Below are 15330 nucleotides of genomic sequence, written 5' to 3'. Positions count from 1 at the left end.
TTAAAACTTTCTTTGTCGAGGTTACTTTATAGTTTTTAGAACGCACAACAAGCCGACTAAATTTATTTTGTATACATTTTTAGCATATTCCATTGTGGTGGGTTCCCAAGATTCGGCCCGGCCGAACTTAGCACGTTTTTACTTGTTTATATTTACACTCAAGGTAATGGGAATCCAAATTACGGCTCTACCGAACTTTATGCCTTTTATACCCACCACCGTCATTCCGTTTGCAACACGTCGAAATATCAATTTCCAACCCTACATAGAATATATATTTCGGATCGTCGTAAAATTCTAAGACGATTTAACGATGTCCATGTGTCTGTCCGTCCGTCTGTTCTAATCACTCTACAGCCATTAAAAATTGAGATATTGAGCTGAAATTTAGCACAGCTACGTATTTTTGATGCACGCTGGTCGAGTTCTTGAACGGGCCAAATCGGACCATATTTGGATATAGCTGCTATATAGACCGATCTGCTGATAAAAGGTCTAATGCCCATAAATGCTTTATTTTTTTTTTTATCGGATTTTGCTGAAATTTGAAACAGTGAGTACCTTAAGGCTTCCCAACATCTGACCCAAATATGATTTAGATCGGACTATATTTAGATATAGCTGCCATATATACCGATCAGCCGATAAAGGGTCTGAAGCCCATAAAAAACGTATCACCCGATTTCGCTGAAATTTGAAGTAGTGGGCTTGAAGGAAACATAGGCTATATAATTTTTTGATATCGGGAGGGGGCGGACCCTCCCCCTTACCCTAAACGTACTAGTCAAAAATAAAAGTGGACCGATAAGGACAATATGGAATTCAAATGAAAGGTATTCAAGAGTAGAGTACGAATTTTATAATAAAAGTTGGGTCCAAGTACATGGGGGGCCGCCCCAGCTCCAAAACCCCTTAAAATAGGTAGATCACAATATGGGACTCAAATGAAAGGTATTCGGGAGTAGATTACGAATATGGTCAGGAAGTAGGAATAGGCTTTATAATTTATTGATAACGGAAGCGGGCGGACCCTCCACCGTTACCCCAAAAACATCACCCAAATCAAAAGTGGACCGATAAGGACAATATGGGTATCAAATGAAAGGTAAAGCTCCCGACATCCGTCCCAAATATGGTTCGGATCGGGCTATATTTAGATATAGCTGCCATACATCACCCAAATCAAAAGTGGACCGATAAGGACAATATGGGTATCAAATGAAAGGTAAAGCCCCCGACATCCGTCCCAAATATGGTTCGGATCGGGCTATATTTAGATATAGCTGCCATACAGACCGATCTCCTGATAAAGAGTATGAAGCCCATAAAAGCTTTATTTTTTATCCGATTTCGCTGAAATTTAAAACAGTAAGTAGTTCTAGGCCCCCGCCGTCTGACCCAAATATGTTAAAGATCGTACAGTATTTATAAAGGGTGATTTTTTTGAGGTTAGGATTTTCATGCATTAGTATTTGACAGATCACTTGGGATTTCAGACATGGTGTCAAAGAGAAAGATGCTCAGTATGCTTTGACATTTCATCATGAATAGACTTACTAACGAGCAACGCTTGCAAATCATTTTCAGTGAATGGGCCCTAGAAAAGTTGGCAGAAAATCCGCTTTTTTATCGACAAATTTTGTTCAGCGATGAGGCTCATTTCTGGTTGAATGGCTACGTAAATAAGCAAAATTGCCGCATTTGGAGTGAAGAGCAACCAGAAGCCGTTCAAGAACTGCCCATGCATCCCGAAAAATGCACTGTTTGGTGTGGTTTGTACGCTGGTGGAATCATTGGACCGTATTTTTTCAAAGATGCTGTTGGACGCAACGTTACGGTGAATGAACACATTTCGAACCGAACACTGATTTTGGTAATAAAATTCAATGATTTGCAAGCGTTGCTCGTTAGTAAGTCTATTCATGATGAAATGTCAAAGCATACTGAGCATCTTTCTCTTTGACACCATGTCTGAAATCCCACGTGATCTGTCAAATACTAATGCATGAAAATCCTAACCTCAAAAAAATCACCCTTTATATAGCTGTCATATAGACCGATATGCCGATTCAGGGTCTGAAGCTCATAAAAGCTTTATTTATTGCCCGATTTCGTTGAAATTTTATATACAAAATTCAACAGTGACTTATATTTATTAGACCACTCAATGTCCGTGCGGAATTTGGTCGCATATCTTATCCAATTTTCACCGGATTATGGCGAAAGGGGGTTTCCATCCATATATACCCGCCCGAACTTAATGCCTTTTTTCTCGTTTTACTTATTTTTTTTATTTTTTTTATTTTTCTTCTGGACTCTTATGAATGAAACAGTAGATAACAACGGAACTTACTTAGAATTGTGGCGAAAGGGGGTTTCCATATTTTTTTTTTTTATGAATGAAAAAACAGATAAAAACGGAACTTGCTTAGAATTACCAAAAGCAAAAAGTAATTTGTTATCTCAAAACTTTGCAGGTAATTTGATATAAAGCAACCAAAGCAAATTTGTGCTCAGTTAAAATTCAGGGCGCAAAGCATTCGGTGATTAAAATTAAGTTAAGTTGCGGCTTTAAAGAAGGCAATAACCAATTTGGAATTTATACAATGGATGGAATTAGGTAAGTATTTTTTCCTAAAAGCCCCATGGACTAATTTCCAAAATTTTCGCCGTTTGGCCCACTTTGCGTCGCACTCTGACTCGGACGAGGTAAACAGGTTACAAACACCTACATTTTTATGTGCTCCAACGAAATTTTGAAAGAACCTATCTTATGTACAAAGTTCCAACGATTTCAAAAATGCTACCCATAGAAAAGTCAGATTTTTCGTTAAGAAGATATGACCGTTCAAACAAACAGACCGTTCGATTTTCAAAAAACACAACATTTTTGGGTAATTTGGTCCGATTTCAAGGGTAAAAGCAAATTTTGTCCATGAACATTCCACTAAGGAACCGGAGCAAACTTCTCACATATCACTGAGTGCTGTCCGAATCAAATGTTTAAGCTCAATGATAAGGGCTTTTTATAACCGAGTCCGAACGGCGTGCCGCATTGCGACACCTCTTTGGAAAAAAGTTTTACATGGCATAGTACCTCACAAATGTTGCCAGCATTAGGAGGGGAAAACCACGACTGAAATTTTTTTCGGATGGTCTCGCCAGGATTCAAATCCAGGCGTTCAGCGTCATAGGCGGACATGCTAACCTCTGCACTACGGTGGCCTTCAAGGGTAATATCTCGAAAACTATATAGGGGATTGTAATTTGTTCTGTTGATTTGATTTCTGTTGATATGATTTCTTTGAGTTTCTCCAGGTAAATCACTGTTTAAAAGGTACCATTTATTCAACATTGATGGAAAATAACAAAAATTTATTCTTGTTCACCCTCGTCATGTTATCAAAAAAAAAGTTCGTCCGGGCCGAATCTTATATACCCTCCACCAAAGATCGCATTTGTCGAGTTCTTTTCCCGATATCTCTTTTAAGGCAAATAAAGGATAAAAGAAAAGAATTGATTTAATATTGGAGCTATATCAAGTTATGGTCCGATTCGAACCATAATTGAATTGAATGTTGGAGACCATTGCAGTAGTAGTTGAAGTGATTGTAAAAAATTACAGCCAATTCGAGTCAGAATTACGACCTTTAGAGGCTCCATGAGTAAAATCGAGAGATCGGTTTTTGTGCGAGCTATATCAGGCTATAGACCGATTCGGTCCATATTTAACACGTATGTTGAAGGCCATGGGAGAAGCCGTTGTACGTTGTAAATTTCAGCCAAATCGGATAATAATTACGCCCTCTGGAGGCTCAAAAAGTCAAGATCCCAGATCGGTTTAAGTGACAGCTATATCAGGTTATTGATCGATTTGATCCATATTTGATACAGTTGTTAGAAGTCATAACAAAACACTTCATGCAAAGTTTCAGCCAAATTAGATAAGAATTGCGCCATCTAGTGGCTCAAGAAGTCAAGATTCAAGATCGGTTTGTATGGCAGTTATATCAGGTTATGAACCGATTTAAAGCATACTTAGCACAGTTGTTGGAACACGTCATGCAAAATTTCAGCCAAATCCGCATACGAATTGCGCCCTCTAGACGCTCAAGAAATCAAGATCCAAGATTAGTTTATATGGCAGCTATATCAAAAACATGGACCGATATAGCCCATTTACAATCCCAACCGACCTACACTAATTAGAAGTATTTGTGCAAAATTTCAAGCGACTAGCTTTACTCCTTCGAAAGTTAGCGTGCTTTCGACAGACAAACGGACGGACATGGCAAGATCGACTCTTAAAATGTCATGACGATCAAGAATATATATACTTTATGGGGTCTTAGACGAATATTTCGAGGAGTTACAAACAGAAGGACGAAATTAGTATATCCCCATCCTATGGTGGAGAGTATAAAAAACGTTCTGTTCAGGGGCAATCTTGAGGAAACAATTTCTCTCAAAAATCCATGTCCAAACTGAAACGTTAGTAGACGACTTGGGATTGAGAGCAGAAACAACGGAGGACATGTTGAGACTTTTGATGAGAACGCATTTTACACAGGATACGACGGGACTCACGGGACACTAGAATCTTGGAATAATGAGGCTGATCGAAGATTTATCCTAAAGGAATTTATGGTCAAGTAAATCTGGAGGAGCTTGAAACTATCTGGCGCCTCATCTGACCACTATTTTCACAGTGTGCACTATTTTCACAGGACTTGCATATACTCCGAAAGCCTGGCAGGAGGGTAGGGTGGTGTTTATACCTAAGCCCGGCAGGGTAAGTTATGCGACACCAAAGGCCTATTAACTTACGTCCTTTCTACTCAAAACCATGGAACGCATTGTGGATACCATGATAAAGAGTAGGACATCCAGCGCACTGCTCAAATACAAACAACATGCCTATGTCAAGAGAAGGTCGCTGGAGACCCTGCCCTGCAGGAGGTTGTGCATAAGATAGAAATATCTTTCGATGCCAAGACGTACACATTAGTATGCGAACCGACACATTAATCCAATTCTGAGACCAGTATCGTGTGGACCGGGTCCTTAGAGACTGGATAAACCATATGCTAAGGAATAGGTGTATAAATTGCGGGTCCCATGACGTAAAGATAAGGGAGAAAGTGGTACAGGGCACGCCACAAGCGGGTCATTTTATCGCCACTCCTATGGGTGACCACCATAAATGACCAATTACGGAAGCTGACTGAGGAGGGATTTGAACCAGTCTGCAACGCAGACGATGTTATAATATATTCTAAGGGGTAAGGATCCAAAAGAGCTAGGCCCAGGGGTCTCAATATTAACCCAGAGAAGACAGAAAGACGTAGGTGGGCCAATTTGACGCAACACGTTTCCTCAATAAAACAATTTTGATATCTGACATGGTGAAACACTTAGGAGTGATCTTGGATAGGAAACTAAATTGGAAGTATCACATTCAGGAGAAGAAGGCTCACAGATGTTGGGCACTATGTAGACGGGCCGTAGGCTCGGAATGAGGCCCGAATCCGAGGATAGTCCACTGTTGTCTTGGTATAGGCGGAGCGATGAGGACCACGCTCACTAGGGCACTGGAGACAATTTTAGATATCCGACTCATTGACATACAGACTTAAGGCGATGGGAGAATAGATTAAGGGTGGGAGCAGCGGATACCTGAGACGACACTTGAGGTCGAGTGCGTGGCACTGCTGCCAGCGGTGACGGAACCCTATTATTGTCGTCTGGAAGTTCATGTTACACGGCTGGATAAAAGCTAAGAGACGGAGTGAGCCTGAAGGCCTTCATTGAGAACCCAGAGACTGATATCTGTTTTAGACTGCCTGACCATAATACGGTCCTGGAGGCAGAGATCAGGGCGATCAGCGAATGCGTTAGGTGGTGTGGTGGTGTGTGTTATCACATCTAAAGCCTTCTCCCTAATCCTATTAACAAAGGTAGGGGTGTTACCAACATTAAGTGTTATAAGGTAGTTAGTATTCAAGAATTCTGCCAGGGCTTGGCCCCGCATATTAATGTTGGTGCTACTCCACGAAATATGGGGAAAGTTCGCATCGCACCTACGCGAGGACGTCGTGTGTGAACATATTTACGGACTGCAAAATGGCCATTAAGGCAATAACAACCAGGACAGTAAGGTCATGAACAGTGTTGGAATGCAAAAAGGAGATTAACTCAACCTTCTCTTAGGATGGCACAATCCGCATCGTTTGAGTGCCGGGCCATAACGGTGTAAGGGGGAATGAAAGGACAGACGATTTGGCAGTGAAGGCCAGAGAAGTGCCGTCGATAAACTTGGTTAACCCGAAGCCTTTCGGGTCAACGCAGTCCGATTTATGGGCGTGGGCGACAAAAGGGCTATAAAACTGAGGAACGGCGAAACAGTCGGTAGGACGGATCGTGAGAGGACGAAGCTATTACTTGAAGAAAGTAAGAAAGCGGTTCGTATAGTTATTGGTATCATAACGGGACACATAGGACTACGAGCTCACTTATGTAAAATCGGTGCGGCAAGTCATAGCATGTGTAGGGCATGCGGAGAAGATGATGAGACGTTTCCTATGTCATTGCCCGGCTTTCGCGGCTAACAGACACCGGTACTTAGGTGAGGACACGTTACTAGACATGAACCAATTTAGGGGAGTGGTATGGAAAACAATTAAGGATTTTTTAAGTAGTACGGAATTCTTAACTTAAAATTTTCTTTTCGAGGTTACTTTTTAGTTCTTAGAGCGCGCAACAAGCCGATTACTGGCTTAGGTGCATGTCTATAGTGGCATGGGGTGGATTAAAATCTGCACCCTCTTTTCAACCTAACCTAACCTAACCTAACCTAAGGGGCAATCTGAGCATAATTCGAAAGTGAAAATCAATATTTTTATTCACGATTACTTGTTATACCCTCCACCATAGGATGGGGGTATACTAATTTCGTCAACCCAATTGTAACACATCGAATTATTAATCAGACCACGAACAAAGTATTGGGTTGCCCAAAAAGTAATTGCGGATTTTTCATATAGTCGGCGTTGACAAATTTTTTCACAGCTTGTGACTCTGTAATTGTATTCTTTCTTCTGTCAGTTATCAGCTGTTACTTTTAGCTTGCTTTAGAAAAAAAAGTGTAAAAAAAGTATATTTGATTAAAGTTTATTCTAAGTTTTATTAAAAATGCATTTAATTTCTTTTAAAAAATCCGCAATTACTTTTTGGGCAACCCAATATATCCACCACCAAGAGTAGTAAAAAACCGAGTTCTATTTTTTTTCAGGGAATACAAAATGAACCACCAGAAGCGGGGCTATGCTTTAACGTTCATCCATTGTGAATTTCAAAATAAAAAAATGGCACGACAAAGCGCGGAACATGATTTAAATAATGTTGAAAAGGCATTCATTAAATATAACTTTGAAGTCATACAATTTTGGGACTGCAAAGGCGAAGAAGTTATCAAAAATATGGAAAAATGTGAGTATGTATATGATTACACATCAAAACTCTTAAACATTTGAAGAAATAGGCAAAATTGCAGTTTGTTGGGGAATATAAGCAAAGTATGTATAAAATGTATGACATACCCCTATAAAATAGACGTACACCCAACATAATAAACTTTACTTCACTTTCATTGGCTATTACAGAAAATGTATTCCTCTAGCCCAACGTAGAATAGATTTCCAAGCGCCTCGACACCCAGTTTCGAGATGTCGCTCTCCACTTGGTGACTCCATCGGAGTTATGGTCTTCCCCTTTTGTGTATCGTTTTCTATTATGGACGCCTTCAAAGACTTCTTTGCTAAAGCTTCTTCATCCATTCTGACAACCTGACCTAGCCCACGTAACCGTTGCATTTTGAAGCGTTTAACTATGCTAACGTCTCATACAGCTGGTGGATCATACAAAGCCTATATTCTCCATTAACGCAGATTGGTACACATATTTTACGAAGAATTTTTCTCTCAAACTTTCCAAGTACCGCCTCATCTGCTTCCGCAAGAACCTGTGCTTCGGAGCCATACAACAGCACGGGTAGTATCAGTGTCTTGTTATACCCTCCACCATAGGATGGGGATGTACTAATTTCGTCTTTCTGTTTGTAACACATCGAAATATGCGTCTAAGACCCCATAAAGTATATATACTCTAGATCGTCATGACATTTTAAGTCGATCTAGCCATGTCCGTCCGTCTGTCTGTCCGCCTGTCTAACTTTCGAAGGAGTAAAGCTAGACGCTTGAAATTTTCACAAATACTTTTTGTCGTTTGGGATTGTATTGGGTTGCCCAAAAAGTAATTGCGGATTTTTCACATAGTCGGCGTTGACATATTTTTTCACAGCTTGTGACTCTGTAATTGCATTTTTTCTTCTGTCAGTTATCAGCTGTTACTTTTAGCTTGCTTTAGAAAAAAGTGTAAAAAAAGTATATTTGAGTAAAGTTCATTCTAGGTTTTATTAAAAATGCATTTACTTTCTTTTAAAAAATCCGCAATTACTTTTTGGGCAACCCAATAAATTGACCAAATCGAACCATGTTTTGATATAGCTGCCATGTAAACCGATCTTGGGTCTTGACTTCTTGAGCCTCTAGTAGAGGGAGCAATTATTGTCCGCTTTGATTCAAATTTTGCACGTGGTGTTTTGGTATTACTTCCAACAACTGTGCTAAGTATGGATCAAATCGGTTTATAGCCTGATATAGCTGCCATACAAACCGATCTTGCGCATTGACTTCTTCAGCTTTTTGAGGGCGCAATTCTTATCCGATTTGGCTGTAATTTTGCACGTTGTGTTTTGTCATAGTTTTCAACAACTTTGCTAAGTATGGCTCAAATCGGTTTATAACCTGGTATGGCTGCCATATAAACGGATCTTGGATCTTGACTTCATGAGCCGCTAGAGGACGCAATTCTTTTCCGATTTGGCTGAAATTTTACATGAGATGTTTTGTTATGACTTACAACAACTGTGTAAAGTATGGTTGAATCGGTGCATAACCTGATATAGCTGTCATATAAACCGTTCTGGGGTTTCGACTTCTTAAGCCTTTAGAGGGCGCAAATCCTATCCGATTTCGCTGAAATTTTGCATGGCGTGTTTCAACAACTGTGCAAAGTATATTTCAAATTGGTCCATGCTCAATTTCAGCCAAATCGAACAAAAATTGCGGCTTGTAAGGGCTCAAGAAGTCAAATCGGATGATCGGCTTATATGGGGGCTTTATCAGGTTATAGACCGATTCGGACCGTACTTGGCACAGATGTTGGAAGTCATAACGAAACACCACGTGCAAAATTCCTGCACAAATCGGTCAAAAATTGCGGCTTGTAAGGGCTCAAGAAGGCTATATCAGGTTATGGACCGATACGGACCGTACTTGTCACAATTGTTGGAAGTCATAACTTGCAAAATTTCAGCTAAATCGGACAAAAATAGCAGCTCCCCGGGGATCGAGAAGTCAAATCGGGAAATCGGTTTATATGGGAGCCATATCAGGTTATGGACCGATTTGGACCGTACTTGGTACAGTTCTAAGAGATCATAACAGAACACTACATGCAAAATGTCAGCAAAACCGAACAAAAATTGGGGCTCCAGGGGCTAAAGAAGTCGAATCGAGAGACCGGTTTATATGGGAACTATACACAAATCTGTGTTACAAATGGAATGTAACCGTAACCACCCCTTCCTATGGTGGTGGGTATACAAATTGTCAAAATAATCGTTTTGTTTGTTGTACATGTTATTATCGATCAATACCATGTTTAATTGATCAAATTTAAGTCAATAGTTTTTCTGTGGTGTAAATAATTAAAATAAGCTCCATTAATTATGACCCACCAATTTAGTTGATAAATTGGCATTTGCGTGTGTTTAACCTAAATTAGCCCCAACTGTTGCAGGACAAATTGTCCAAAACGAAAATACACCCTGAATGTTTTGCTGTTGCTCCCCATATAGCGTATATCATGTTCTAACTTTCTTTACACATGTTCTAACTTACTTTATTTCTTGGGGTCAAACTTTATATCATTCAATTTAAATATTTTTTTTTAATAAAGAGTTTTAAAACTACTCAATTATGTGTAATTTTATTGAGTTCAGACGTGTTTCACTAATTATGCTTTTCTGTTTTTTTTTTGTTCTAAAAAAGATGCTAAGATGGATCACACTAACAACGATTGCATTGCAATTATCATATCAACCCATGGAGAAAGAGGTGATTATCTTCACGCTTACGACAAAAAGTATTACATAGGTGCTTTGTTTCAAATATTTACTCCCGATAATTGTCCTACCTTGGCGGGTAAGCCAAAATTATTTTTTATCCAGGCTTGTCGCGGAAGAAACTGCGAAAGCGGGGTTGCCATTCACACGGATTCATATGAGTCGAGTTCGTTTCTGAATTTCCGCATACCACTTCATGCTGATTTTCTAGTAGCACATTCCACTGTTCCTGGTAAGTAAGAAATGTTATTATGCGTGTACCCAAATATGATACGTCCCAATTTGTAACAGATAATAGACCCCAAATTTGGGCTGATTTTGCATTCTGAAAAATAACCCAAAAAAAAAACAAAATTTTCACCCAAATATTAAATTAAAAATGCACTCTAACTTCGTTTACGAATTTAGGGTGCATTTTCAAAATACAATTTCACCCCCAACATCAACATACAAATAGACCCCCAAATTTGCATATTCATCCAAAAAATTTTGTTGTTGTGCACAGTGTAAATTTGGCGTGTAAACGCATAAAATAATTTAGCGTGAAATTTCATAAAGGGTTTAACTAAACTGGAAGATTTATTATTTGGTTAAAGCGCTTCTTATCCATTATTCTTTGTTTGCCTAAAAAGAGATACCGGGCAAAGAACTCAACAAATGCGATCCATCTTGGAGGCTATATAAGATTCGACCCGGTCGAACTTGTTTTTATTGATCCAATCAACGAATTAATTGGAAATTTTTAAAATTTCTATAATTGTTTTAATTGGATTAATTAAAAAATTGATTTGAAATTTCAAAAATGTTCAATCTTTTTTAATTGAATATGCATTGTATTTAATTGAATAGTTTTTCAATCACCTTTTTAAAAAACTTTGTTTTTATTGTTAAAGCTGTATTATCGTATTGGTAATTTTTTTCGGTTTAGAGAGACACTTGGCCCTTAATGTAAATAAGCGCTTAGTGGTCTACTTTCAAAAACATTTTATGTGAGCCCCTAATAGCATGATCTGTAAATAAATTCTGTTTGAGGGTCGGGTGGACCCCAGGGACTTTGTCCCGAAAATGAGTATCATCTTCCCGAAAATCAATCAATTTAAACATCAAATAGCTTTTATATAATAGGGAGGTGTTTTCGGGTGGGGCAGTTCCCCAAACACATGGATATCAAATTGTTTTTTTTTTTCTCAATCACCTTTCGTTTGAGCTCTATGTTGTCGTGATTGGTCTATATACCCATTTGGCGGGTTTTAGACGGCAACCGACCCCAACAATAGAAATTAAGTTTTGTGAGAGTGCAAAACAAATTTCGAACGAATCGCATTACCAATCTCCGAGATCTGGTGGTTTTGAAAATTAGGGTAATGAGAGGTGCTTTTAGGAAATGGATGGCACTCAGACATTTCGACTCAAATATGGATATCAAATTCGTGCTGCACTCCCAAATCCATTTAATGTGATCCCCATATGCCATGGTCGGTAAACATGAACTGTTTGGAGGGCGTTTTGGGGCTGGAGCGGTCTCAGGCACTTTGCCCTGAAAATAGATATCGAATTCGTTCCTTACTCCCTAACACCCTTGATTTGAGCTCCATACTGTCATAATTGAAAATGAAGTTCAGTTTAGGGGGAGTTTTAGGTCGTACCCCAAACACTTGGCTCCAAATTGGATATCAATTTTGTTTCCTACTCTCAAATACCTTTCATTTGAGTCCCATATTGTTATAATGGGTCAATCAACCTATTTGACTTATTTTTGGAAAGAAAAGCGCCACCTGGACTTGAACACAATGTCATATTCGTAATCTACTCCCAAATACCTTTCATTTGAGTCCCATATAGACATGGTCGGCTAATATGCCCATTTGGGGGTACTTAGGGTGGGGCGACCTCCCATTACTTTGACCTTATTTGTTATGCCATATTTGTAATCTACTGTCGAATAATTTTCATTTGAGGCCCATGTTGACATGAACGCCGAATATATCTGTTTAGAGGAGTTTTTGGATTGGGGAGGCCCGCTGGGTGTTTAGACCCAAATTTTGATACGATATTCGTTTTCTGGTCTCCAATACATTTCGGACCACTTTAGGATATAGGTGGCGTTTTTGGGGTAAGGAGGAGGGTCCGCCTCCACCCGATATCTAAAAATTATATAGCCTATGTTTCCTTCCAGACAAACGTACACAATCTATGAAAATTTTAATAAAATCGCTTCAGCCAAGTATCATATAGTCATAATGGGTCCAATGGGTCCGTTTTTGAGAGGTGGCGTGACCCCCTATACTTCGATCTGATTTTGTATACCAGATTCGAAATCTACTCCCGAATACCTTTCATTTGAGCTTCATATTGAAATGAACGCCAAATATGTCCGTTTGGGGGAGTTTTGGGGTTGAGGCGGCCCGATGGGTACTTAGACTCAATTTTTAATACAATATTCGTATACTACTCTCCAATATCTTTCATTTGATACCTATATTGTCCCGATCGGTCCACTTTCGATTATGGGTTGTGTAAGGGGGAAAGTCCGCCCCCCTTCCAATACCGAAAAATTATATAGCCTATGTTTCCTTCCAGACCAACCTATGTTTCCTTCCAGACCAACCTATGTTTCCTTCCAGACCAACCTTGGGGCTGGGGCGGCCCCCCATGTACTTGAACCCAACTTTTATTATGAAATTCGTACTCTACTCTTGAATACCTTTCATTTGAATAACATATTATTCCGATCGGTCCACTTTTATTTTTGGGTAGTACTTTTGGGTTAAGGGGGAGGGTCCGTCCCTCCAGACCAACCCACACAATCTGTGAAAATTTCAAGGTAATCGGTTAAGCCGTTTTTGAGTCTATACGGAATAAACAAACAAACCGACAAACACAAATTGAATTTTATATACATATAAGATTTGTAATACAATTATTATATGCTACATTTTTTTATTATTATTCCAGATTGCACGGCCTATCGCTCTATTAGTGGATCAGCGTTTTTACGGATTTTAAGTGAGAGACTCCAGAATAATAATAATCATAAAGACTTGGTGACATTATTGACATTAGTAAATCGGGAAATAGCGCTTGAACTGAATTGTATAAATAAGGATACAAATGCCGTGACCAAGCAAATGCCTTGTTTTACCTCCACGTTGATGCATATTTTACGTTTTAATTAATAAAAAGAATAATTTTAAGTATACACACTTTAAAAATTTTGGCCTGATATACTGAAATGGGTATAAATCCGTGCAAGACAAAATTATTGGGTTGCCTAAAAAGTAATTGCGGATTTTTAAAAGAAAGTAAATGCATTTTTAATAAAACTTTGAATGAACTGTAGTCAAATATACTTTTTTTACACTTTTTTTCTAAAGCAAGCTAAAAGTAACAGCTGATAACTGACAGAAGAAAGAATGCAATTACAGAGTCACAAGCTGTGAAAAAATTTGTAAACGCCGACTATATGAAAAATCCGCAATTACTTTTTGGGCAACCCAATAGTTCTTTTCAGCAGGAGATACAAGTTGCCTACAGTGGAACCTGTCTTCTTGGATGGAGAGAATGTTCCATTTACAGAAAGCGCAACATACCTGGGTGTTTTGCTGCACAGGAAGTTAAACTTCAAATCAAACATTTTGGAAAGGGCAAGAAAGACCACTCTCGCCCTATACACCTGCAAGAGAGCCATTGGCAAAAGTTGGGGATTTGGACAGCGTGTCATGCATTGGGTATACACTGCAGTTGTAAGATCTTAAATGCTATATGGTGTTGTGGTCTAGTGGACGGCAGTTCAAAAATCCACCTACTGCTCAACACTTAACCGGATCAAAGGATGGCTTGTTTGTGCATCACAGCCGCACTGACGACGACACCATCTGATGCACTGAATTTAATGTTACATCTTATGCCTCTGGACATTGTGGCTACCCGATCCGATTACACCCTACCTGACTCGCTTTTTGATAAAAATTACTGTACCACTATTCCTGATAGAACCGATTGGAACTGCGATATCCCTGGTAACAGAAGTTACATAAACTTCTATACGGATGGTTCCAAACTAAACGACACTAAAGATCTAGAACTGGTTATATCGAAGAGGTTACCCGACCACTGCAGTGTGTATCAAGCAGAGATCCTTGCAATTAAGGAATGGCTAAGATATAATGTCATTACGACGATTGGCATAAATATCTTCTCAGACAGCCAGGCAGCTATTAAATCCCTGGAGAACGTATTTCTGAAGACAAAAACCGCCCTCGACTGTCGCAGATCTCTCAACGAGATGACTGAACAGTTCAAAATTCACCTGTTCTAGATGCCGGGCCACAGAGATATCCCCGGCAATTCTAAAGCAGACGATCTTGCGACACTAGGAAATACCTTACACATTCTAGGTATGGTGGAATCTGTGGGTATGCCTTGTAGAATACAACGATCAATTTCAATTTCTCGAAAAGGCTGTAAAACTTGGTCAAGTGTATGAGCAGGCTTATTTGTCTCGGCCTTTAGCTCGTCGGTGGGTATGGGATCTTGTCATTGTCCAGCTCGAAAACGCTACCATAAAACTTTTAAGAAGTTGTTTATATAGCGTGCAACATTAAGTCAAGAAGGGAAAGAAATAGCAAACACAAATTAGGAATGAGAGCAGAAATTCGTTTTCGTAGAGCCGGTTGCGTTCAGGTTATAGATGTTGCAACCTGAAAAGTCTACGCCCACCCATCCATGTTACCTGGTATCCACCAATATATTCCTGGTAACCCACATTCAAGACCTCCCCTTGACACTATTGTGGTGCCTTCAGGAATCAAACATATAAGGTTCACTTAGCACAAAGCTATTAACTTCAAGGGCTTATTAGGAATTAAGACCAATATCATACGAAAAGCAGAAGTTTTCATGGTAACTTTAAGTTAATTATTTTCTCGATTATCACTTATATGTAGATAATATTGGGTTGCCCAAAAAGTAATTGCGGATTTTTTAAAAGAAAGTAAATGCATTTTTAATAAAACTTAGAATGAACTTTAATCAAATATACTTTTTTACACTTTTTTTTCTAAAGCAAGCTAAAAGTAACAGCT

The 15330-nt window shown here is 39.1% G+C and overlaps 1 protein-coding gene across 1 annotated transcript; it reads left to right on the top strand.

Moving 5' to 3' along the window:
• Positions 1–2584: 2584 nt before the first annotated feature.
• LOC106085435 (caspase-1-like) lies at positions 2585–13440 on the top strand. The gene is made up of 4 exons (XM_059369557.1): positions 2585–2620; positions 7292–7488; positions 10173–10478; positions 13202–13440. Exons 1-4 carry the CDS (start codon positions 2607–2609, stop codon positions 13420–13422), a joined length of 738 nt encoding a protein of 245 aa, XP_059225540.1. The 5' UTR covers positions 2585–2606; the 3' UTR covers positions 13423–13440.
• The last annotated feature ends 1890 nt before the right edge of the window (positions 13441–15330 follow it).

Source organism: Stomoxys calcitrans, chromosome 5 (assembly GCF_963082655.1).
Source record: "Stomoxys calcitrans chromosome 5, idStoCalc2.1, whole genome shotgun sequence".
Taxonomy (NCBI): Eukaryota; Metazoa; Arthropoda; class Insecta; order Diptera; family Muscidae; genus Stomoxys; species Stomoxys calcitrans.
The sequence above is the reverse complement of the archived record's forward strand: the minus strand, read 5'-3'. Positions and strand labels throughout refer to the sequence as shown.